Source organism: Mercenaria mercenaria, unplaced genomic scaffold (genome assembly GCF_021730395.1).
Source record: "Mercenaria mercenaria strain notata unplaced genomic scaffold, MADL_Memer_1 contig_2790, whole genome shotgun sequence".
Classification (NCBI taxonomy): Eukaryota; Metazoa; Mollusca; class Bivalvia; order Venerida; family Veneridae; genus Mercenaria; species Mercenaria mercenaria.
In genome coordinates this window covers 23,396-50,056 of record NW_026460869.1, presented here as the reverse complement: position 1 = coordinate 50,056, position 26,661 = coordinate 23,396, and the positions used below count along the sequence as shown (strand labels likewise).

At 33.6% G+C, this 26,661-nt stretch overlaps 3 protein-coding genes across 3 annotated transcripts; all 3 read left to right on the top strand.

The window, feature by feature from the left end:
- The first annotated feature begins 4,474 nt into the window (after nt 1–4,474).
- On the top strand, nt 4,475–6,592 carry LOC123559115 (complement C1q tumor necrosis factor-related protein 3-like). The gene is made up of 2 exons (XM_045350930.2): nt 4,475–4,932; nt 5,762–6,592. Exons 1-2 carry the CDS (start codon nt 4,569–4,571, stop codon nt 6,181–6,183), a joined length of 786 nt encoding a protein of 261 aa, XP_045206865.2. The 5' UTR covers nt 4,475–4,568; the 3' UTR covers nt 6,184–6,592.
- A 3,919-nt stretch (nt 6,593–10,511) lies between these two features.
- Nucleotides 10,512–13,879, top strand: LOC123559117 (EMILIN-2-like). The gene is made up of 2 exons (XM_053533456.1): nt 10,512–11,286; nt 11,731–13,879. The coding sequence occupies exons 1-2, from the start codon at nt 10,926–10,928 to the stop codon at nt 12,144–12,146; spliced, it is 777 nt and encodes a 258-aa protein (XP_053389431.1). The 5' UTR covers nt 10,512–10,925; the 3' UTR covers nt 12,147–13,879.
- Nucleotides 13,880–20,639: 6,760 nt separating this feature from the next.
- On the top strand, nt 20,640–26,165 carry LOC128552420 (uncharacterized). The gene is made up of 2 exons (XM_053533458.1): nt 20,640–20,751; nt 25,678–26,165. Exon 2 carries the CDS (start codon nt 25,691–25,693, stop codon nt 26,132–26,134), a length of 444 nt encoding a protein of 147 aa, XP_053389433.1. The 5' UTR covers nt 20,640–20,751; nt 25,678–25,690; the 3' UTR covers nt 26,135–26,165.
- Nucleotides 26,166–26,661: the final 496 nt, after the last annotated feature.

Below are 26,661 nucleotides of genomic sequence, written 5' to 3'. Positions count from 1 at the left end.
GGTTTTTCATAGATTTTATTGACTGCGCGAGAGCGTGTACGCTCTTACGCATTAACTTAATTTATGTTTTTAAATCAGATTGATTAAAACGATTCAATCCACGTCATATCAATGTACATGTACCTATTTTCATTTTAGCGTCCGTTATGGTACCAAATATTGCATTTAACGCCAGAATTCTGTCATCATTTGACCCAGGAGAGAACGAGGTGATTGTCTTCACCAAGAACATTGTAAACATTGGAAACGCCTATGACAATGCTACAGGGATATTTTCAGCTCCGATAGATGGCACATATCTTTTCACAAGTCAGCTTTGTCTCCACGCAGGAAAGTGGATCTCATTTGGTATATACATTGATGATATGTTATTTACCGTAGGTAGATTCTACGAACAAGACTTCAGCACCTGTTTCAATATCAAAACAACATCGGTCATGAAAGCTCACCAGAGGGCGTCAGTAAAAAGCTGGAGTGCATCATCTGGAAACGTACTGTATGAAGAAGAAAACCATAGACACAACATGTTTAAATTCCGGGACTTTGATTCATAAGTCAATTTACTATGAATGAACATTGCTACATAAAAAAAAGTAATTAGGACGCAAGTCATAACGTCAAAATGGTTGGATTATTTCCATATATCTGCGAGATATCCAAAGAAACGGACGCAAATGCGAACGCATTGAACGGATTGAATAAATCGCCATTCATCTCTACGACAGCATCAAAGACAGCAATTGAAGTTTTCTATCGATTGACACTTACTCGTTTCAAAAAGGAGCAGGAAAAGAAAGAATCCAAAAAGACAGAACAGAGTAAAAACAATGATTTGGAAGTATGTGTGTGTTCGGGTTTAACGTCTACAAAAAATCAGTTATATAAACGACGGTGTCTACTTGTAGCAGTGAGCACAATGCCCAACTTTATAGTGCTGCCTCACTGGAATATCACGCCGTAGGCACGTGACATGATACCCCACCCAGTCACATTATACTGGCACCGGGCTGACCAGTCCTAGCACTACCCCCTTAATGCTGAGCGCCAGCACTAGTACCATTTTTTACGTCTTTGGTATGACGCGGCCGGGGATCGAACCTACGACCTCCCGCACTCGAAGCGGACGCTCTACCACTAGGCTATCGAGGCGGTTGATTTGGAAGTAATAGTAATAGTGTAAGAAGACAAAAAGGTTCAACCGGTAAAGGAAATCACTGTGGTAAAGACAGATATAAGAAAACTCCTAAAATATAACGAAACAAAAGTGAAAGTGATCGATTTGTGAACGAAAAAAGGACGCGGCAGATATCAGGGAGAAAATAAAAAAGCTGAAACTATTGCTGTAAAGTATGATGAAGTTCTTAATAAGGATTTTATTCCAGCAAATTGCGTTGAAGTAATCGATGTAAAAGTAATGTCTGAAGATAAATTAAGGTTACAAGAAGAGGAATTATACTAAAGATTGTTGATAAAACATCCAGTATAACATTTAAGCGTTATTGAAATAGTATATTATTACAAATACTTTGGATATATATATAAAGATGAAAACTATACCAATACATTTTCACTACTTTAGTATTATAGCTACATCTTCTAAATAAATAATATGTAATTAGACTTTCGCAGTAGTTAGATTTTCAAAAGTATGAAGTACAATGTGTCTAGTTATTGCATAGAGCCAGTGCCATTTCTTATTCACAAATGGAATTTATTTTGCTAATTGTAAAATTAAACTTAAATGCTAGATCTACACAATGATATTCCAACTCATAAGTTTTAAAACATTAAGTCAATAAATGATTGAATGTAATTCAGATCGTATGTCGTTAGATTTTTGTGATAAGGACTGTATCATTTCATTACGTATCTCTTTGTGTATGTAGATGTTATAAAATTCAGTCAAGGAATAACGGAATGCTTAGCAGAAGTTGTTAGACAGTCTGCCTTCAAGCAGGTCTGGTTACTTTTTGAGAGGTCTTGGACCGAATGGCAGACATTTACACAAGCTACCATATCTTCCAAAATTAGTTAAGAAATGGTTTTCTTAACAAAATATGTCACAAATGTTTTGATGCCTTGTCCTTTTGCTTTTTAGAATCAGTTTGCATTTCATTTTTTGTCATAAATTAATTGAATATAGTTTGCTAGTTTTGTAAAGTGTTCGTTTATATTGTGTATATACCTTAAATGTTGATGTCTGGCATTATTTTTCGTTACTGCAAATATACTTGGTCATGTTACCAAATCCAAACCGCAGTTATCTTGGCGGGGATGAAGAAAGTTCACCGAAGCCGACAATAAGAGGAACCAAGAAAGGGAACAAGGCTATCTTGATCGACAACACTGAATACAGTGTTTTTTCATAGTGTTGTAATTGTTCTTTACTAAATCAAACTCTGTATTTGCAAATATTATAATGCGTGAATGCAGAAGTAATTACAAAGAGGAATAATATCCAGGACTTTGTTTTCTTCAGAACAGATGTTTTTCTTAATTCTTCTTTCATTTTAACTGTAAATATTTTTGATGGTAAATTAATTTCCATATATTGTGCTGAGTTGTTGATAAAGTTTGAATTAGCTACTGTAGTATGTTGTGTCATTTCATCCTTCGTCCTTTCGTCCGGACCTGCTTGGCAATGTCTAGTTATCACATGTGACGACAAAGGACACCTGTATAAAATGCATAATTATACTTTCAATATCCGTGTAATAATAGTGCCAGAGACGTCAATATCTGGCCATACTGACTTGCTTTTCATATCGGGTGTTCAGCATCATTTGTTGCGTCAAGGAAAAGGTCTTTTTATATGATGTAAGTATTTGTTTCTGAAAATAAAATTTTAGCCTGTACTCTTACCATTATGTCCAAATTACTTCTAAGCCACCCTATACTTTTTGAAGTACGGTACCTGATGGCATTTTAATAGTAGAGTATGACCTTGAGTTCATTAAAGTTGATATCTACAATTCTACTCAGACATAATAATAATTTTATCATTTTTTCTGAATTATGACAAGTGTATGGTCTTATGTAATAAAATGATCGAGAAATATGTTGTGAAATATGCACGCTCGTTTGTGCTGCTAGGCGCTTTGTCGTAAATGGTCTGGTATACTTTGGTAGTGATTTGTTCGTATAAATTCTCTCTACCTACCTATATATGTCATACAGTTATGTCGCAGTCTGTCTACCTTTCTGACACCCATTCTACAGCAAAAGTATTGGCACGGTTTTGATGGTGCAATTTTGTATTCCCCAACAGGAATGCACCTTTAATCAAATAAATGTAAAAATAAGAAAAAGATAATTCCTGTTTCAGAGGTCAATTATATCAAAACCCAGAGTCTGAGTTTGAACATAACAACATATCAGACAAAACTGAGCCTCCCCATGAGAAAATCAACATAGTACATTTGCGACCAGCATGGATACAGACCAGCCTGCGCATCCAAGCCTATTGCAATTAGAGAAACCGTTCCATGCTGGTTACAAATGCACTATGTTGGTTTTCTCATGGTGAGGCTCAAATGTCTTTTACCCTTTTAGAGAGGAAAGCAAGGGTTATCCAGTTTAATTCTAAGTAAGTAGCACAGGATTAGTCCAGGGTCATTCGGCAAAATGCATTAAATGACTGTCTTGGAAACTCGGGCACACCGCCCATCCTTTATCTTGCAGTAAGTTATGTAACTAGCCGAAATGTGCGATCAAATATACATATTTCAATGGACACATTTTTTTTATTTAACCCGTAAACTTAATTATGTATTTCAAGCGAAAGACAGTCTTGATTATAACATGATTCGTTTAGTGCAAACACATTTTATTCATTGCAGCCCCGATTTACGATGATGTGTACTAAACTAAACCCTTGCAAAAACTGAAAATACTGTATATTTCTCGTAAAAATGTAAGGCAGAAAGGGTAAAGATGGAACTAAGCAATTTACGTCAGATTTAGTTATGATAAATGCGTTTTCATGTGTCTAACTAATTTCTTTTTTATACAAAACAGACTTGAAATTAGGCAACTTCATCATACACACCGGAGAAAATTTACTTTTAAATTCATATCTTCCGTAACTTAGTTTTAAAATGATGAATATTGACCGAAGTAATACAAAATATTCAAAATTTTCACACAGATACACACACGTACACATGCATGCACGCATGCATTATATATGTTCCTTTATATGATTGTTATTTTTTTTATTTTGATTGGTTTTCTTTCTGAAGCTTTGGTCAAACGTTTGGTCACAGGCTGGGCCTCATAGCATTTTATGTTAAACAGATATTTATGTTATAAAATTAGGACAAGAAATGAAATCAAGATTTAATTAATTTTTCGTCATGTTTATCTTTTCCTTTCAAACAGAGAAGTATAATAAAGTTACAGAAAATATAAAACAAACAGTAGTTCCACAAGAACTCTATTTTATTTGTGCGTAGCTTTTCCCACATGGGAACGCTCATTTTAAGGAACATAACGTTTGAGCATTTTAGCTGAAGACATTTAAGATATTGAAGAAGTTTTCAAAAAATATAAAACACGTATCTGCAAAAATGGAATTCAAACGGTTGCGCTTCTTTCTTTTAGTTTGTTTAATTTCAACACCAACTGTTTCTGAACCAGTTTGTTCTAAATTTGCATATGAAGAACAACTCCTCGAGAAAATGGTTACAGTGGAATTTAATGTAGGACAGATGGAAAAAGAAATAAAGAATACCAACAACCTCGTTCTGGAATCTTTGCGGCATCTGAAACAAACCCGGGAGAAAATGACCGAGGAATTCGAAGCGTTGAAACTTGAAGCCAAGAATGTGTTAAATGATAATGAAGTGAAGGCATCGAATACAATCAAAGATCTAAAAGCAGAAACGGCAAAGACACTTGAAGAATACGACAACAAAATAAAGGAGTTTGGAGGTATTTATTATTGCATGTAATGTTCATATCTACATCGTTTAAAACATTTTCTTCAGTTGTATCAGATCGAAGAAAAGAGCAAGTCTTGGTCATAATAAAATAGAAACTATTAAAAACATAAAACAGTTGCAAACATAATACATCAATGGTTTTGTCAGTTAAACAAAGAAGGAAGTCAAGCGTTGTATGTTCTCCGATAAATAAAGGTTTACGCGCTGACCGCTGAGAGAACACGATTACGTAGGTCATGATGCAAATAGCCACATGATGTCCGCTTCATTACTGCTCGAATGAATCAAGCTCAGCATAACTTTATCATGTTTAAATGAACATGTGAATGAAAATAAACAAGGCTTTCTTGTGATCTATTGTCAAATTTACAATGGTTCAGCATTTAGATGCTTGTATATTTAACACCTTCATGGTTCAATTTCTGAATTCTGCACCATGGTATATCGGACGATATACAACGCGGAGGCTTGGTTATATGTTGAATAGAAACTGAATTACTTTAGTAATAAACATAGAAAGAAAAGATTTAGACATAGACTAACTTCTAGTATACTTGAATTTTAAGATATTCTTTAGATTCCACATAAAGCATTTAATTCAGACAGACATTGTCTATCAAATATCATCAATCACAGCCGGGGGCCACAGATGAGATCATGGTATTCCTTTTTTTACACGAGGTAAATGTTTGAAATCCACGTAAATACCAAAGAGGGCAGTTGATGTCAAATTCTAAATAGTGGTTTGAAACTAGGTGAAACAAATACATGCTTTGAATTCGATAAAATCAACTTTTCATTTTATTTTTATTTTAAAGAGGCAGCTGTGGTACCAAATATTGCGTTTAAAGCCAGAACCCCTTCCTCACTTGACCCAGACGACAATGCAGTGATTGTATTCACCAAGAACATTGTAAACATTGGAAACGCCTATGACAACACTACAGGGTTATTTACAGCTCCGATAGATGGGACTTACCTCTTTACAAGTCAGCTTTGTCTCCAATCTGGAAAACATATCACATTCGGAATCTATATTGAAAATATTGTATATGCTATGAGCAGATACTATGGAAATGGAGTCAGCGATTACATTTGTTTTAACATCGAAACAACGGCTGTCTTGAAAGCTAATCAGAGGGCTTCAGTAAAAAGCTGGAGTGCCGCCACAGGAAACATTCTGTCTGACGAAGAAAACCATAGATGGAACGTATTTTCTGGAACTTTGATACATAAGTAACTGTGCTACAGTAATATGTGGATCGTCATTTTTTGGAAATTTGGAATGTTTGCATTCTCTCAATTTATGCTGCATTTTGCTGCTTCCGAAACTGTAAACCTTAGTTTGTATTAGTGTTCAATTTATTAGTTAGTTCTAATATGACAAGTTATACTTATTTTTGATAAAACACGGTACGGTTAACGTAACGTCGGCCTACCTGCAGCGAACAAGACTTAGGTCTGTATTTTTTCCTTTCTGTTTTACGATGATATTTTTAAAAAGTATTTGTGCCTGTGAGAGAAATAAAAGTAAAAATATAACTAACAATTTACAGCAGACAGCCAAATAAATGTACAAAATAAAAACTCCCAAAGGGTACCAATTTTTATTTCTGTACGCCACAGAAAATAACGATTTCAATTGTAAACTGTATAAATGAACAAGTTAGAGCTATTTTTTCTTATCTTATCTCCTTAACAGATTGATGTTTTATGTATGTGTAGCTTGTATGCATGATGCATATGACCACTACCCAGGTCTGTATTGCCATAATAAATCTTGTGGATTGTCTACTTATATTTTTTTTGACATTTCGAAGTGGACAAACTTCAACTCTGTTCGCACGGATTGTTCTTTGCACAGTGAAAGCACCCGCCATTTACAGTACAGTTCCTGATAGTAAATAGAGTGTCTTTTCATGCTGAATTTATACATGAGTGTCTTTTCATGCTGAATTTATTAAACGAGTTGAATAAAATGATAAAATGCAAGGCTCTGCCGAGCATTTTATCAATTTTATTCAACTCGTTTAATAAAGTCAAAAATGTAATATTCTTTTTATCACATGTTAGCCTTTCCTGTCGGAACATCAACATTTCTACTTTCTTAAAATATTATAAACAAGTCAATTTGACCAACGTCTCCTCTAATGCTATAAACGACGCCGACGTCAAAGCTTTATTATACTTTCTTGCATAAAAACTACTTTTTTCACTGGATCCGCCCATGTATAAACGGGAGAAAAATCGTGTACAAACAAGGCAATTCACGTGCTGTTAATACATGATTTTTATTTTTGAAATGCTTTGCCAGGGCCGTATGTATGTATTTCTGCGCAGACTGATATTTGGCATCTGCATCTTGTTTCTTCCATAATAACCTCTTCTTGTAACATTATAGATACAATGTAATCCATAGTATGTTTAACTGTATCAGTTTCCAACCCCAAACGTACTGCCCCCATCAATGTACGCACTAGCTTCTCTTAGAGTTTACTCCCTTTACAAAGCGTCTGTTCAGTTATTGTAAATAACTGCGAATAAATAAGTATCGCGTGTAACTTGTGCTATTGCCCGTTTTTAGGTATTATATTAATGATTTTTGTTAGTATCAGTCGGTTTTTTTTACCTGATTGTTCGCAGAATTCATATAATAAACCTCGAAAGCTAGTCACTAGCTTCGTACTCATCCGTACTCTGTTTGTTCGTACTCAAAATAATTCGAATGTAAAGTTGTTATTCTTAAAATAATTGTGTTCCTGTTTATCGAATGTTTAAGTTATATGCAAAATCATGTGTAATGTAACGTTTGTAATAACTAAAAATAAAAATAAGATGCTCAAAAATCTTCAAATCACGCTTTTAGTAGTGTTGTTGTTATGTTTGCCCCGGTTATGGATATTTAAAACATGTTTACCGTTTCCAAGAACAACAAGAATGGTAAATAAAAAATGTACCGGAATCGTCAAGTCATCACATATGTAAACAATGCATTTAGTCGTCGTGTAAGGTTTTTTTATGCAAGAATAGCGACAATACACGTTTGTTTTGTGTATTAACGCCTGCAGAAGCCCTTGGGATATGTCTGTGACCTCGACCTTCGGTCTCGGTCACAAACAATCCCGCGGGCTTCTGCAGACGTTAATACACAAAAAAACGTGTATTATCCCTACAATAGTATATTATCATTTTTATGTAATGGCTTTTTTACACACCCGCGACGTCAAACATGTGATAAATTAAATAATATAATATAATGTTTAGAAAATGTACCCTTTCGGTCCTTTCATCTACTTTTGTAGACAAATTATAAATAAATGGTGAAACAATAATAAACAAACACAACATGAAATAAAAAGTGCTGAGATCAAGTTAGATGTTTCTACAGCATTTTTGTCGAAATTTAAGGGTTTTTTTACCTTTTAGTTTTATCTATTGTAACACGTTTATTTTAAACACGAGTAAGTCAGAATTCTCTAGTTCATAATGTACGTGCAGCTAAAAGGTTCAAGGGGCATGACGTGAACTGGTTGCACAAGGGCAAAATGGTTGCAAACTTACAAAATGGCGTATATTTGTTAAAATTATCGCACGTTTGTTGGTTTTTCATCAGGCAAATGGGTTTCTAAGGTATTTTGAACTCTACTGATATATGTATGCATCAGTTCTGTGTCTACGTTACACTTGGTTTTGCGTTTCATTGTCGTAGATTTCGAATTACGAAGTTATTGAAGGTATGAAATGGTCACATTTTGAACGGGCTCGTTTCTTGCCGGTTTTTAATTCTTATGAATAAACTAGCCTGTTCTGGGGACTTTAAACGAGACACAACTGATTGTGAAGTATTTCATAAAAGTTTGGTTCTGCATGTTTCATACATAATCCTATACCCAATTAAATCTTGTTCAAGCTCTTTTTTGTTGCAAACTTGAACTTCAAGCAATTCGGACGCAAACTTTTACCCGGAAATAGAGTCCAACTGTCGGAACATGTTGTTTGTTTTACTTGAACAAAATTTGTCTTGATTGGGGTTTGCTCAACATCACGCCACCCTTTGATGTTTTAAAATAAGAATTTGTTTTGTCATATTTTCATGAAACTTGGTAGAGCGTTATGCTCGATTTACAATAGAAAGCTGTGACTTTATTAAACTTTATAAAATAGTCTCGTTGAACAATAATTAAAAAAAAAAACAGATTCAATGTACGTTTCATATTTTAGGAAAAACAAAAAAAATGCAATAAACGACGCAGTGAAAAAGTGACGGACATGAATATTTTCAAACAGAGATGAACTATTTCGTCTTTAAGCTTTTTTTAAAGTACAGAGATACATCACTTTTTCGCCATTAAAAACTCCAAAACAAAACTGTTTCACAAAATTATACGACGGACTGTCCAAAAATTAAGTGGTATTAATAAAGTGAAATTAGTGGAAACTATAAAAGAATATTAAACTTTGGGAGCAAAATGCATTAAAAAAAGATCGGAGAAGAAGAAATTGTGACAACTGATAGTGTTCCTTCAGCAAGCAATTATACATATACCGGCGATGGAAAAATGGAGAATATCAATAAAGTATAAGTGAAATTAATGAGGCGACTTCATATTTGACACGTTTGGTATTGGATGGGAAATAATCTACATCAAGCATTTCGTTTAAAATGTTCAAAGATAACTTACAATGATGCGATTGCAAAACGGTTTCTGAAATGAGATATTCCAAAGAAACTAAAAGAATTCATTAGATTCATTTTAAATAAATATTTCTGTCAAAACAATCCTATTTGAAAGCACTTTTCGTAAAAATGTACAATATCGCTTATCTCTAACACTATCTGTTGAAATGAGCCTAGGGAGAAAAGTCTTTTCTGAGAAACTATCAGCGTCATTATGAAGAAATAAATAAACATTAGTTCAGATTAGATGTTCTTTACAGACTTTGTAAGACTTAGAATTTTGTAATATAGGAAGCACTTCCATCTTTTTCCATATGCGTTATTCCTTAGCGATTTTTGAAAAAAAGGGAATAACCTTGTTACACGATTTGTATATAAAAGAAAAAAATACTTCTATTTACTGGTCAAGTGATCTGTTTATTTTACAATGTGTACTGATCTAATCCAGATCAAACTTCGCGATGCTCTGCACCAAAAGGAGCATGAATAACAAGTTATTATCTAAACAATAGTTAAAGCCGACGCATTTGTTTGGAAAATTGAAAAGGATAAAGGATAGAAGATGATGTCGAGACAAACAAAAAGCATATGGAGTAAGTAATTTGTCAGATTTGTATATAATAAAGTCCGTAAAAATTAGTTTCAGTGTAATCATTTAATATATCCAATATCTGGCACCGTAGAACTTTACTTTTAATTTCACATCTTTCGTAACAAGATGTTTAAGCGACAAATATTTTGCATACATATTCCCATATAATGAGTCTTTTTGTATGCACTCCTCATCATTGCGATAGTATCATATCAAAGAGGGTTGAGTAAACATTAAGGTGGCAAATGGATTCTCTTCGTCGATCGATACCATCATGAATCGGAAGTGATAAATTTCAGTTTTATCACAAAGGTTAACTTCAACATTGAAGTATAAACGGTCATGTTCTCTCATACCGTCATGGCGATGACTATCATAAAGTATGGGGTGGTCGGGAATGATTAATATCAGTTGTATCACAAACGTTTACCTCAATATGAAAGTGGAAACGATCATTTGCTTACGCATTCCTTCGAGTAAAATACTGTTAAAGACAATGTGAAACAAACAGTAATTCCGACAAATTTCCATTTTATTTGTGTGCTGCAAATTGTACTCTTTTCCACAAGTGAACGCTGGTTTTCGGGAACTAAACGTTCTATAAGAACATTTTACTATAATAATTACCCGGGAACTAAACGTATTGTAAGAACATTTTGCTATTAACAATTTTAAGATATTTAACAAATATACAGGAAATTAAAGCAGCAAAATGGAAGTGATTCTTTCACGCTTTATTTTGTTATGTTTGCTCTTAACACCAACAACTTCTGAACCAGTTTGTTCTAAATTTGCCTATGAGGAACAACTGCTGGAGAAAATGGTGAAAGTGGAATTTAATGTTGGGCAGATGGAAAAGGAAATTAAGAATACCAACATTCTTGTTCTTGAATCATTACAGCAACTGAAACAAAATTGGGAGAAGGTGACCGATGAATCTAAAGCGATGGAAATGGAAGCCAGAAAAGTGTTAAATGAGAACAAAGAGAATATATCGAAAGAAATCGACGATCTACGAGCAGAAAAGGCAAAGGCAGCGGAGGAATATGACGAAAAGATAATGCAGTTAGAAGGTTTGTAGAATTGCATTAAATATTTAGTAGCTTAAATCTCTACTTTTATGAATCAAATACAATTTTATCTTAAATGCAATAAAATGGTTATAAAACATGAATTATGTGCAAATATCCAGTTAAGGAACAGCATCACTGCGTGTAAAATAATCTCTAATTAAGCAAATTCTATATAAGCCTTACTATTAGTAACCCAAGTACACTTTGGCTCATAGGCCGGCAGTGTGCCGGTCTACTCAACCAGAGGATATAGATTTGAACCTTGTACAGACGGAATATAATCACGGGCTCTACATTTCCTTACTTTAGCTGTAGAAATAATGTTGCGGTCGCGGAGAGAAATACAAATTTTAAAAAGTTATAGTCTTAAACATGAACTTCGACATTATTGTTGTTAACACTATTGACGACAAGCCAAATCGACATATCTGTCTTACTTTGTAGGAGCAGTTTCTGTGCCAAATATTGCGTTTAAAGCCAGAAGCCCCTCCTCGCTTGACCCAAAAGAGAACAAAGTGATTGTTTTTACCAAGAACATTGTAAATATTGGAAATGCCTATAACAATGCCACAGGGATATTTACAGCACCAATAGATGGCACATATCTTTTCACAAGTCAGCTCTGTCTCGTACCTGAAAAAAGTATCTCATTTGGTATTTATATTGATGACACGTTATACACCGTGGGAAGGTTCTATGAAAAAAACTTTCACACTTGTTTTATTGTTGAAACAACAGCTGTCATGTTAGCTAACCAGAGGGCGTCAGTAAAAAGTTGGAGTGCGTCTGCAGGAAGTATACTGTATGAAGACACAAAACATCGATGGTGTATGTTTTCTGGGACTTTAATTCATAAGTAAATGTACTATTTTGTTAATGTAGAAGATGAAAATGCGAGTCGTCACAATAAAATGGTGGAACCTTCATGCACGTCAATATGGAGAACTATACATTGTATTTACGGATGTAACAAACTAAAGTATACTTAAACATTATACATAAAATTGAGTAAGTTGTATAGTCCAAGACTTCATGTAATCTAAAGCCTTAGTTGGTACATTCATGTAACAAATACTTAGGTGACTTTTTAAATGAGTAAGGAGATGTTAGAGAACGAATATTTGTAGGAATGTTATTCCAGTAATGTGAAAAAGAAGCTTTCATGTAATTAGTTCGTTGTTCAGGTGTTTGAAATCGATCTATTACTGGAAAAGTTGAGCAATTTTTTAAATATAATTGGGTGATAGGTTTTTCTGAGCTTTATACACCAAGACCGCCGCGTGATTCAGTTCATTAAATAATATAGTAAATAATTAAATAATAAAGAGTTCGGTTTGTCTGATTCATTGGTATTACAAACGCCTCCTTAAATACATAATATTTCCAGAACGAATGCTTTGGTTTATAACATGAGCTATAGCAGAAGTAATTTAGTCACCGCAGTGCTTGATTATTCTCGGAACAATACCATCAATTCTTGTTGATTTGCTTGGATTCAATTTATCTGTAATTTTCTTAACTTCGAAGGCTGATATATAGTCAATATTAAATGTGGCATACTTAAGTTAGTTAGCAATAATTTTCTGGAGTTTTGAAAAAATTTGCTTAATAAAACATGTCTTTTCAATAATATTCGAAATATTGACAAAATGCTCATTCATAGCATCTAAAATCTGCGATTGGTCTATTATAAGCATATCTTTATAAACAAGTGTGGAAGGTATTGAATTTTTATGTTTTACATCTCCAGAAATGTTCTTAATACTTTTCCATGAATAACTGGTTGATGTATTATTTTTAAAGGCATTGTTATAAAGGTTCTTTTTACTTTTCTTTGTCCTACTATATATTTTATTTCTTTAAATTTTGTATTCGTCGAATGATTTGCTTTATGTAGTTTATTTCGTTCATTAATAGCGTCTTTTTCATCCGTGAACCATTCTGGCTGTACGTCGCGTTTTATTTTTTTTTCTTTTATTGGTGCATGTTTAGATAATCAATGTTAATATCACTTAGAATATGTAAATCATCATCATCTTCTTCTTCTTCGTTCGCCTTAATAGTCAGACCAGTAGCCTCGATGAAACTTGTGGTTTGGTGTGATTCATAATTCGAAAAGTAATAATTCAAAAGTATCTGGTCGGTGAACAAAGGTAAATAGGCCTGGCCTAGAGTTTGGGAAGTTAACCTCAATACAAACAGAGTCAATATCAGAATTTTCTATATCGTATTGGCGTCTATAGGGGATTGTGTCTGCAATCTATACCATAACTTCTCCACCCTTTTTATTCTTTCGATCCTTTCTTTCAAAAGCAAGATGATTTATTTGTATATGTAAAGATTTATCACTTACACTGTCTGTTAAAATGTTTCATTTAATCCAATAATGTCAGTCGAATTGGGTAAAGATAAATGGTACTTTAATTCATCTAGCTTTAGCAATAAATGTTGAATGTTTAAACTAGCAGTATGAAGTCCCTTAATGTCATAACAAAATGGAAGTATTTCATCATATTTCTGATTACATTTGTCCAAATTTGTAGATTTTGTTTTATTATTTTGAGAAAAATAAACTGATTGGTTACCTGTCGCATGATTTGTCTGATCCAGTAATAATGCACAGTCGCAGTTACATGAAATATTGTTACATTCATTGCATAATCTACTTAAAACATCGTATAAATTTATTTGTGAGTGACTGTCTCGCTTCCCTGCCACCGACGTCTGCAGTCACGTGTTTCATGAGTTCTCATACCACAGTTTATACAGTATGTTTGGACTGTTGTGAATCTCCGTCGAGTACTTCCGGTTATGCTCAAAGGCGTGAGAGGTGAAGTTGATTTCACCCGTATTATGTTCACCATGGCGTTTAACTGTGAAACGAGATTCCTGGGACTCGTGATATTTAAATGTATGCTATCTCGATGAAAGAAACGAGCTGTAAGCGTCAATTAAAGTTGCAGCCGTAACATCACAGGCCTGTTTGATAGCATCATTTAATGCTACCACATCAGCATCTTTATGCGGGGCTACTGCACACATATATACACCACACTGTTCACTCTGTAGATAAGTTGTTGTCTGCTTCAATTCACAGACATAATATCATACAGTCAAATGAATCAAACAGATAAGTGCTATAAAGCTAAATAAAACACTTTAGTTAATCTATTATTAATTAAGAAGATGCTTTAAATACTGATAATAAGCTGAATTTATAAATGGGTGTTACTGCACTAAATAAAACGGGTATGAAACAGTGTTTCTGTATTGAACTTAATAGATCAACGCAGGAAATATTCCGTAAACACCGTCGTTTTGACAGCATGGTCCTTTTTAACGTGACTGACGTAAATTATGTGAAATGTCTCCTAAATAAATTGCAACATTAACGCCAGAAGTTGAGTGGTTGCTTAGTACGTGTATATCAACAAATTATTCGCCGCGAAAACCGAATTCAATTAATGCAGCAGATGAATGCTTAAACATGTAATGACACCACTTTAAGTACTAAAGTGTCCGTTATTTTCGGATGCCTGTGGCAACTTCGTAAAATAATGCTAAGTTAGTATTTTGCTGCGAGTTTCAAATGTAAGAACAAATTCCATGTTCTATTGTAATACTTACAACATGTATACATATTCTTTTACAAATTAATGAGTTTACAACCAATGCTACAAAAGAACTTTTTTTATTTATTTAGTTGGGTTTAACGTCGCACCGACATAATTATAGGTCATATGGCGACTTTCCATCTTTGATGGTGGAGGAAGACCCTAGGTGCCCCTCCGTGCATTATTTCATCACAAGCGGGCACCCGGGTAGAACCACCGACAAGAAGAATTCAACGCCCCGATCGAGGCTCGAACCTACATCGATGAGGGGCAAGTGATTTGAAGTCAGCAACCTAAACCACTCGGCCACGGAGCCCCCTACAAAAGAACATCTTTAATGTTCAGGCACTTACTATATAGCAATATACTTTTAGAATTCATCAATCTAATTCTGCTTTCCATCTAAGCAGTTTGTAACAGGTTAACAACTTTACACATTTTCGAATTCCAAGTGAGCTTATTAATTTATCAATATTTTTTACTACACTGTCATAACCTTGCTCAAAAGTTCTTCACTGGTAATTACCTAAAGCATCAAAAATGCCATTATATATACATGATTAAGTAATTAGGGAAATGTAGGATTTTTAAAATGAATAGAAAATATTAAGTTACTGTATTATGTATTTATTAGGTAAGCCGAAGAAAATATAAAAGTCGAGGCTTTAGCCGAGAAATATATTTTTTCGTAGACGAACCTTAAAAATTTAAATTAATAAAGACAGTCGCCTAATGTTCTATTTATCCTACCTTCTGATCTAAAATCATTTTTTTTAATCAAAATTACTTACCAACTAGGTAGGTGTCTGTCTTCAGCAACAGTTTAAAATTTAATACGCCACTAATATGTGTGGCAAATTTACACAGCCTCATTGGCAAATTGATTTGAAATAGCTAAGCTTTTAAAAATTCCTAACATTATAAAATGAAAGCTAATCTTACGTTTTGTAGCTTTACCTAACTTCTGTGTACTGCTAAACATGATAAAGTAACTTGAATTTACTGCCAAGTGATGTTTTATCTGAAGTTCAGTTTCAAATTGGATATATATATATATATATATATATAAGTCGGATACCCATTCTCAAAAAGCAAACGTTAGACCTGGATAAAATTTATCGACAGGCCATAACGCCACTTGAAAGAAAAAAAACAGGTACCAGTTTTCTCGACGATCTGATTCAATAACATCAATTTCCAAATGCGATTTTCCTATTCCTTGTTGATTTGAAATCAAAAATCCTTCGCAAACGCTCTGGATGACTCAGATTCGGTTTCCTTGGGCGATTCCGTTATAGAAGTATCTTGTGGTAATTGCAAATATACATTGCCCGTCTCACGTACCTAATAAAAGCTCGTTTATAAAAATTGCTGGGGTTTAATCGTTGTAAAAATGTGTCTTTAGTAGTTGGTTTCAAAAACAAGATGGCGTCGTTTTGGAAAAAAAAAGTATAAAAAATGAAGTCCGGCAAAATTTTATTTAGCCGCTGTTCTAATGAAGCAAAATTAATTATTCCCCTAGATTATGCCCTTTATTTCTCATCAAGGTAGGATAAAGGAAAACTCATAAAATCTGCTGTTTTCAAGTGATCACATTCTTTATTATCAGACTAGTGGCTAGTCTCTGTAGACCGCTGTCAATGATTAGTAGCTGCACATATACTACGTGATACATAAGATGAATGTTACTTAAAAACTCACAGAATTGCAAGTGAATTCTATGCAAGCATTACGTTATGACTTTAGTTAGAGCAAACAAACCCTTTGCAGGATTTTAGTGGTGAGATGTATGTTTAAACTTGATCAAATTTTGGGATTATCAAAAAGATTGAAAACAATAGTGGCATACATATTTGTATGACCGACTATTAGAAACGGATTCATATACTAGTTTTATGATTTAAAAACACCATTAACTATCTGGGGTATTGCTGAAAGTGCAAGGATATTCAGTAAAGATAGTCAGTAAGATAAAATGCAGGTGAGTAACACAAGCGCCCGTTTACCTGACGTTTTTATATTTTCTCTGTAGATTGACTCCCGTCCCTATATTTATTCATTACCAGTGGAAACAATTCAAAGCTGTTTCTGTATTGACATTTTTATTTCCCATTGATCGTGGTTAAGCCGTCAGATAAATGTATTATGTTAGAGGCTTAAAATTTACTTATAAAATGTTTGCAGTACTCATAAAAGTAGCCATTCAGCCAGGGAACCAGGCTAGTTTTCCTGCTGACTCCTCTGCTTTATCAAATGACCAATGTCAGAGGTCAGATTTCAAATCTGAAATGTCCAAATTTCAATAATCGAGAACGACCCCGCATTCTGCTATCCCTATTGAGATAAGCAGGCGGGTTAATACATCATGCATTATTAATTAAATACAGGTTTTTGGGGCGGCGTATCCGCCTCAATGTTAATACAGACTTTCAAAAATCAAGTCATTTCTTAATGCAAAAAGCCGAACAAAATAGTGCGTAAAAGTAGTTATACCTCCTTCACTTAACACTCTTTTCGCATAATTACACTATCATACTCAACCTAGCCGAGACATATCTAACAAAGTGTGTTACATATAAAAACAATGCGTTTAATATCGGCAATATTTATGAAAAAGCGCAATAATATAGCCTTTTTTGCTAAAATAAAGTGGGCTAAATATAACCGTTACGGAGATTTGACACGACTCGTGTGCTTCTCTGTATCTGTATCTGTAAATGTACGACGCAGGACCACTTCTGCTTTTCTGTGACCGAATTACAATGCTATTAGCCCTTGAAACTATAGGTATCATTGCTGTGCATGTGTAATGCAAATTATGCGTTTTAGCCGAGACAAATTCCCAAATGCATGGTTGGAAAAAAACCCGACTGGAAGCGGATAATAGCACGCTCTTGTGTTAGAGAACATATATCAGTTATACCATAATGCAATGCGCGAATAGCTTTCTATATACAAGTATCACTCTCGGTAAATTCCGAAGAGACATGCTGCCTGACGCACTCGTAAACAGAATAAATAACATGCATAAACAATAACTAGTTAAATAAATAATATTCATTGGAACAAACGCAGAAAATTTACAAAATAAAATATACAGACTGAAATACTGTTGAAAAACGGCGTTAAACCCAAAACAAACAAACAAACAAACAAACAAACAGATTATTTTAAGGAGTCAAAAGCGTAAGCAAATAAAAAAGAAACTTTTAAAAAGTGCGTTGCATGCACATTGCACCATATTCTGCAAATGATATTATTAAATTCTAGCATCAGAAGTCTTAGTATTAACAAAGCAAAACATTTTCGAAACTCCGTAGAGAAGCACTTGCGGTTAAAACATTTAGCACAAAATACTTTTAATTCACGATTTTCAAGCATATATCAGCACACGAACAATCATAACTTCTATTTCATTTTAAACAATTGATTCTTACAACAACAGATGATTGCTAATGAGGTGGTTGGGATGTCAGCTGCGATCGGGGTCCGTCAAACGTTTCCTTATTGAAAATACCTAATCGTGCATGAATGATAGAAAAGTAAGGTGTTGCATAAGATTAGCAACAACATTTCAAAAATTAGTACCGAAAGTCAAATATCTACATGTCACACTAAGGGGTCATTTGTAATAAACAAAACATACGTATATTTCAAAGGTGCTAATTATTTCAACGAAGAACTGAATATGTGGCCGCAAATAATTATATATGACAGTGTATTTTGAAAGTACATTTCTAAATATTTCAATAAATTCAAATTATGCGATCATAAGAATTAATTTGCATTTTACAAAATTTATAAGCGTTAAATTCATAAACACGTACGGATGACACATAATACAAAAATAATGATGATATATAACGGTTATTAAGAAGAACAATTTGTTGTTTTCTTCTGTTCTGTGAACACGTTTGTGTTTTAATAAACGTTTCCGGTCAGTATTAATAAATTTTTCTCAGTGAGTATATCTTTTCTATAACGTTTTAGAAAGTGGGATGTGTCACACAATGAACAGAATGATAGAAAAAACATCATCCATTCATGTATTTAAGAAAAAATCGCTATGTTACTGCTAACATTGATATACAATTTCAAAACTGTATTGTCTACATTTTTAAGGAATTTGGCAAAGTGCGTAGTTCAGTAAAGATAAAGCGTTTCTCGGCCCAGTTAATAGAAATTAAAGAAAATTTTGTTTGCGATGTGAAGGCTAGAAACTTAAAAATCAATTACGAAATGCATGCAAAATCGATTATTCCATTATGTTTATTTATTTATTTTGTTGAGTTTAGCGTCGCATCGACACAATTTTTGGTCATATGTCGACATCCCGGCTTTGATAGTGGAGGAAGACCTCAGATGAATATGCTTTTTTTCAGATATTATTCAGACCTTATTGGTGACGTCACATTTCATCACTAGTAATAGATCTATTATAGGTTACACTCTTCCAATTATTTTCTTCTTTATTTTATATAAACAATGAAATATTGAGACCTCATTTTCAGTACTTCACAGCATTTCACTGATATGAAAACCATATATGGTCGTCTTCTTATCAGAAATAGAACAATATTGACATGCTATGTTACAAATAAGAAAATTAATCTGTTCTGAAAAACATCAACCTCTGAAAATGCTCCCATGAAAATAGCTGTTTACCAATTATGCGTATGTAGACACTTTCTCAAAGAACAAAACTAATACCTGGAAATTCACAATGAAAATGGTCTAGATCTTTTCTCAATACAATAAGCAATTAAACTAAGCCGAAAATATAACTGCCACATCCTCATATGACTCATTATACACGATTTCATCAACAGCATGGCACTACATTTTGGACTTCTTCACTGAGCTGTCACTTCCTGTTTAGTGAAATCATTCCTATATGCTGCTGGTAAGCCGTTGAAACGTTTCTCCGTATCCACAGGACAATTTCAGTCTTTCAGAAAGCTGTATTTAAGGAACGACAATAAACTCTAAATCAACAATAAATTTGTCTTTAGTAAAAAATCTTATAGCAATATTTGTAAATGAAAAAAGACAAATTCACGAAGATAACATTTAGAAATATCGTTTCACCTGCATAATCATAGCAAAACAATATCTCCGCCCCATCAGGTTTCTGAAAGCTTTGATTTTTTTTTATTAGATCGGCGACATTAGCGATGTCCAACGATTAAGTGAATGTCTTTGAACCGCATGCAGAGCAGAAGTGTTTGAGTAATGCAACTCCAAAATATAAGAATATTAGTCTCCGCGAATTTTAATCAATGGCAGTTGGATAGAGATTTGTGTCAAAAAGAATGTCAATAGCAGCGTGTTTAGATAAATGTTTACTTCCTCTGGGTCATGTAAACGTTATCGTAACGAAAGTTCTCATTACAGAGCTTATCCTATTGATACGGAACAGTTCAGTTTTTCTTCGCATGAATATATCTAACCCATGTACAATCAATGTACTGCAAGTATTTCTTCTTGAATCCGATTTTTCGTGTATCAGGCACTATTAAAACAGTACCACAGTTTTGTTACTAGCAAATAAATTGCAGAATATTTAGGTAGATACAAATATTATGCTATATTGCAATCATAAATTATAGTTGTTTTTATATCAAAAATGGCAATTATATAATTGCAGCGGTGATGAAATTAAACCCTATCTGCATAAGACCGTGTATATAAAATTCCCCTTACCTGTACGTAAATCATTTGAAGTGCAAAGATAGGCAGTTTATATCTGATACTAAAGCAAATTTTATGAATCGTCGTAAACACTTTATCAGTTTAACTTCTTCTTTCGCTTTTTACGGTTGGAGTATATATATATATATAACCTTACATTGTAAGTAAAAAAATAAAACTTCTATTATGTTTCAAAATTAATAAGGATGTACTGCAAAAAGGCAAATGTGCGATAACCCTTTTATTTTCATTTTTTCAGTGTTGCTGTTCAATCAATACATTCGAGTTGATAATCGGTGGAAACATTAACAAGTATGAACTTGTTTAAAATACAAAACTGACGGTCTAAGTTGGTTCAAATACTCAGATTTTAGAGGCGCTGGTTCGTGTTATTGCGACTCTTTTTAACTACAATCATGAATGTAAACTATATTTAGAACAGCAATTTTGTCATCAAACTTGATGTTTGCTTAATTCAGAGGCAATTATATCATGATTCGTCCATTTGCTGCATACCATTCTTTTCATTTTTTGAAACAAAATAAAATTGCATAAAAGGCTTTAAGTAAGGGAAACATGTCGTAACGGTTGATTCGACAAAAAATAATGTACTCTACCATTCGGATCTCGTGTATTATTTTTCACGAATCCACAGATAGGAGTGGTTTCTCCTTTATCGGATGGTGGAGGATAATAACTATTTATTTAATGAACAAGAATGGAAAATAAAAAACTTAAATGCTTACACCAAACTGTCTAACGTAAATGCTCACTCCAAACGCCACTGTTAACTTGATGAAAAAAGACTGGCAAATAAAAATTCTTTCTGAAGGCCTCGCCAGATTAAATCAAAGCACTGAGAGGACTGATGTGGGCAGCGGTTGACAGCTTCTGGTAATGGGCATGAACAGTTAGCTTAAGTTTGGTGAATCTAGTTAAGCTACTTTTGATTAATAAGCATTTCCAACCTTTTTTACCAAATCAAGGGGTAAAACTCTGCTTTTACTCTGTCAACGGGGATAAAATAATATATGAGTAAAGCCCATGTGCTAACTGAAAATTTTGTGAGGTTTGGTTAATCTTGCTCAAAATCTTTTTTTGAATAATAAGTTTATTTTTTTAACAAATCAATGGGAAAACACTCTGCTTTTACTGGAACTATAAATGTGAGCAAAGGTCATGGACTAATTGATAATAATGTGTTGTTATAACAAGAGCTTGTAAAACACTTGCATGAAGTAACTGATAAGGAACAGAAATTATTTGGTCACTACGCACTCGACTTTGACGTATTGACCTTAAATCAATAATTATGGGTCATTTACCAGCTTTTAATGACTTCCTATCAAATGTGATCTTAGATTAAAGCATTATCTAGTTTTCTGGCAAAAAAGTTCTATTGTCAATGTGATCTTGACCTTTGTCCTTCCGAACTCAAAATCAATAGGGGTCATCTGCTGGTCATGACAAATCTCCCGATTACATTCATGATCCTAGGCCCAAGCGTTCCCCAGATATCATCCAGAAACCGAGTGGTCTACAGACCTACCGACATCCATCATGAAACAATAATATTAACAAAATACCCCACCTTCTTCGAAGGAAGGCAGTTAATTTTCAAACTAGAAGATGCCCATGTCTCCCCAATTGCATAGTTGTAATAGGTAAGAAGTCAATAGAGGATAGGAGCTAAAGACAAAGGGCCAATAATAGTTGGCTGCAATAGGGGTCATCTTCATGACATGTCCAATCACCCTATGAAATTTCAAGATTCTGGGTCAAGTGGTTCTCAAGTAAACCGTTTTCCATGTTCAGGCCCCTGTGACCTTGACCTTTAATCGAGTGAGCCCAAAAGTCATAAATCTACTCTGCATGTCCAATCATCCTATGAAGTTTCAACATTCTGGGTCAAGTGATTCCCAAGTTATTAATCAGAAAGAGTTTTTCTATTTTCAGGCCTCTGTGACCTTTCCCTTACGTCAAGTGATCCCAGAAATATTAAGGGTCATCTACTCTGTGATTCCTATCATCGTGATTGAAGGTTCTGGATCAAATGATTCTTCAGTTACTGGTTGGAAACTTTTTTCCATGTTCTGGTTCCTGTGACCTTAACTTTTGATCAAGTGATTCAAAAATCAATAGGCGTCATCTACCCTACATGTCCAATCATCCTATGAAGTTTCAACACTCTGGGTCAAGTAGTTCTCAAGTTGTTGATCAGAAACGGGCTTCAATGTTCAGGCCCCTGTGACCTTGACATACATGTGACCTTTTTTTTCAAATGAGATCTCATCTTGGTAAAAGCAGGCTATGAATATATTATACATAAATTACATAGATAAAAGGTACTTCAGAATAGTTCTTAAACTAAAAGCAATCATTCATAAAAGAATATTTACAATGAAATTAAACTGTTTTAATTCTATTTTAAAACAACCAAAACAACTACTACTGTCTCCAACATCAGCACACATCATGATCTTTTTAGGCTGCATTCAGTCATTTTTCAGCTCTAGATTAATGTAATATATGCCTCATAATACAACATGCATGTTTTAGTGTTGTTATATTTTCTGGTCCTTTGGGATCATGGAGTCCATTCAACATATGTGCAATAGAGTTCCGCTGAAACCAGTGATAGGGGGCGTAAGAGGTGTTGCATATTTCATTAACTCTCATGAATAGACTCAATCAAACCAAGTCTGCTATTATTCTTCTTTGTTGCATTCTATGCTTCCAAAGGATCTTTTTATGAATTTTATTGTTAAAAAATGCAAATATTGATCATTGAAAATTTTCAAACTTAGTTTGAATTGTCTAAAATAATTTTATTGCTGTCTTCCGAAGCCCGCTATTGTATAATTATCGTACGCCAGTACGTGAATATTTGGGGACGAAAACACCGCGATAATGTTTCTTTCCAATTAAGTATACCCTTTAATGATATGTCAGTCACAAACACCAGCTAGAATGTAAAATTAAATCAAATTGAAGTGCTTATGTTCGTATTTTCGGGAAACAGGTACGAATTTTTCGCCCCCTCAATACGGCTGCAATTATTTTCCTAAGTCGTGCAAATAAAAATTATTTACGTAAATTTTATGAAAAGATCGTATCTTTCTCTATGAAAAATAAATAAGATAACACATCTTCTACTGATTTCATGCAATATATATCTTTCCATAAACCCATTTCTATGCTTCAAACTTCGGCGGATACACGGGTGCAATTTTATCATTCAGTAGAACGCGCGCCGTGATAGTTAAATGTTTTCTGATCAAGTGACCAAAACAAACTCTTTGGTGTTGTAATAATAACAAAATTTTCAATTAATTTTCTAGCAGGAACTGAGTTTTATTTAAAATTTTTACAGAAGACGCAACTTGGTTTTAATACCGATTTTAGAGCTGAAGTACTATTTTTGTAGGTTATTTATAGTTTATTTTGGTCACGTGATAAAGAATTGTTTTGGTCATGTGATCAAAGCAAGCACGCTCATTTTCATACGCTTTGTTTTTGTTAAAAATATAGATTACGACAAATGTATACTTAAGCAATGTATTTTTAGATAAATTTGAATCTCAGAACTTTCTTAATGTTAAACAGACTTGAATTACGTGAAATTTATGGAGGACATGGAACTACTTGTTCTTCGGTTTCGGATAAGACTCATCGACCGTAAATTTTTGGTATGGTAAATGTGTGGGCACGCTTCGCTGCCCACAAAAAACGTGTTAATCGAATTTAAAGCTCGTTTTTTTTTCCAGAAACATCTAAACAGAAACATTGTTTACGTTAAGATATGTTTGGCCGCCCTTTTTATGAACGTCACAGTGTCAAATTATTAAAATTTCTGTCCCAAACTTAAAATATACAGTAAACACAACACAAACATAATTACATGTATATGCATAAATTAAAAGCTCCGCTTTCTTTTATATTGTATGTATACAAAGGTGGATTTGGTAATGAGTACATGATATGCAGGTTGTCTTCGCACCCATTTTCGAACAATATACATTGTTATATTCAATTTCAAACCTTAACGCTTTATGTAATTTTATTACTTAAACTATTTTAATAATTTTTATATCTAAGTATATCTAGAAAAGATATAAACCTATACATTTTTTAAAAAAGGTCAAAAAAGGACACTGAGAGATAGAAAAATACTGATCATGGTCCTTATGACTTGAGTTTATTCAAAACAAATCACTGTTTTGGATATATTATTTCTTAAATTCTATATGCAACTGGAATATGTAATATTTTAACTGTTATATCTTATTTGGATCGGATATTATTTCAAATATAACAAAATAACCAATAAGGTTTTACGTTATTTGCCGCAGTGCATATCTACAATTCTTCTTTAAAATCTTAAATTTATTAACATTATTGTTATTGGTACATACTTGAAATGTTAATAGTAGCTTACATTAGCTTAAGGATTAATTTTTGTACATGAAATGTGCAGCCAAATAAAAGCCGAATATTTTAGGTAATGCAAATATTCATTTAATGAAACAATAATTTTGTACTCGTCTCTTTTAATTTGGTGTGTACGTATACTAACTAACAAAATTAATTTAAGTTCTTGTGTGAAAATGATCTATTTTATATGAATTTTCGATGCTTGTAGTTCACAAACTTGGTAGTCATATATACATGTATATTAGGGTTTAAAAACATTCCTCGTACGAAGGCGATAATTGTGTCTTCTGATAGCCCTTTTTAATAGTTGGCAAATCATTTAGATTAATTTATTGTAAATATGTTTATCTAGTTAATATTTATTTATAAGTTTGTGAAATTTAGATAAAGATGTATCTAAACTAAGATCATTGACTCTTAAACTCCATAAAAATGTAAAGCTGTGGTTATTCGTTAAATCAATTATACAAGCAAGATGTGGTGTGTGGGAGAGGGCACTTCGAAACAATTTTGAAAAATACAAGAAAGTGAATAATGTATATATTGATATAATGACATATACAGACAAATCGCGATGGCTCTGAGAGGTATTATATCTTTTGTTTTGATTCTAAATACATACATTACCTTTTCCGTTTGTTTCGATTCACAGCAAGCAATCTGACATGGCAACTGGGCGGCGATATGTATATCGTGTTCTTAGCGACAACGAAGACCCAAGTGAAGGACTCGAGGCGAGAGAACCCGGGGCAACAGATGCAAAGGTATCGGCTCATATTAACGGTTTGAGAGCATCGCCATACATCTCTACGACAGCAACAAAGAAAGCAATAAAAGCTTACTATCGCCTGGCACTTCAGCATTACAACAAGGAGAAGGAAAAGAAAGAAAAGATGGAAAAGGAAAAGAAGGAAAAGAAAGAAAAGAAGGAAAAGGAAAAGAAAGAAAAGAAGGAAAAGGAAAAGAAGGAAACAAAAAAGAAGGAAAAGGAGAAGATGGAAAAGACAGAAAAGAAGGAAAAGGAAAAAAAGTACCTCAAACCAGAAAGCAGACAGTCCAGGTGGGGCGTATTTTGCAGCAGCCGATACAGGGGGGAAAGTAAAATATGAGGCCAAAACGTTTACTGTGGTTAGAATTGATATGGAGACACTGTTAAAAGAAAAACAGATTGATGTGTTCGATTTGTCAACAGAAAAAGGACGCGATCAATATCTATCCGGAAATCAAAGGCTGAAAAATTATGCCAAAAAATATGATGAAGTTCTTATCCAGGGTTTTATTCCAGCAAAATGCATCGAAGTTATCGACATAGAAGCAATGTCTGATGACGAATTTGCAAATGAAGGCTACAAGAAGAATGATTATACTAAAGATGAAGTTGAAGAGCTGAGTGATAAAGCCGCCAAGTTAGGGATGTAAACTTCTTGACTGTTGTTAAACAGAGAGATAAATCATAATTAGTACTTGGGATATTGACAGTAAATTTACAGGCTATATACTAGTATAAGTTCCGATGAATTTTCAGGATTTAATTCTGAAGAAAATTGTAACTAGCCTTCGTATACTTCAGACTTAAACACAATGATAGAACTAATCTATTTTAGATTTTATGCCATTAGATTTTATCATAAAGACT

Coding starts and splice junctions, on each gene's coding strand:
- LOC123559115 (XM_045350930.2), top strand. CDS start 4,569: ATGGAATTCAAACGGTTGCGCTTCTTTCTTTTAGTTTGTTTAATTTCA. Junction 4,933..5,761: donor CAAAATAAAGGAGTTTGGAG/GTATTTATTATT, acceptor TTTATTTTAAAG/AGGCAGCTGTGGTACCAAAT.
- LOC123559117 (XM_053533456.1), top strand. CDS start 10,926: ATGGAAGTGATTCTTTCACGCTTTATTTTGTTATGTTTGCTCTTAACA. Junction 11,287..11,730: donor AAAGATAATGCAGTTAGAAG/GTTTGTAGAATT, acceptor CTTACTTTGTAG/GAGCAGTTTCTGTGCCAAAT.
- LOC128552420 (XM_053533458.1), top strand. CDS start 25,691: ATGGCAACTGGGCGGCGATATGTATATCGTGTTCTTAGCGACAACGAA.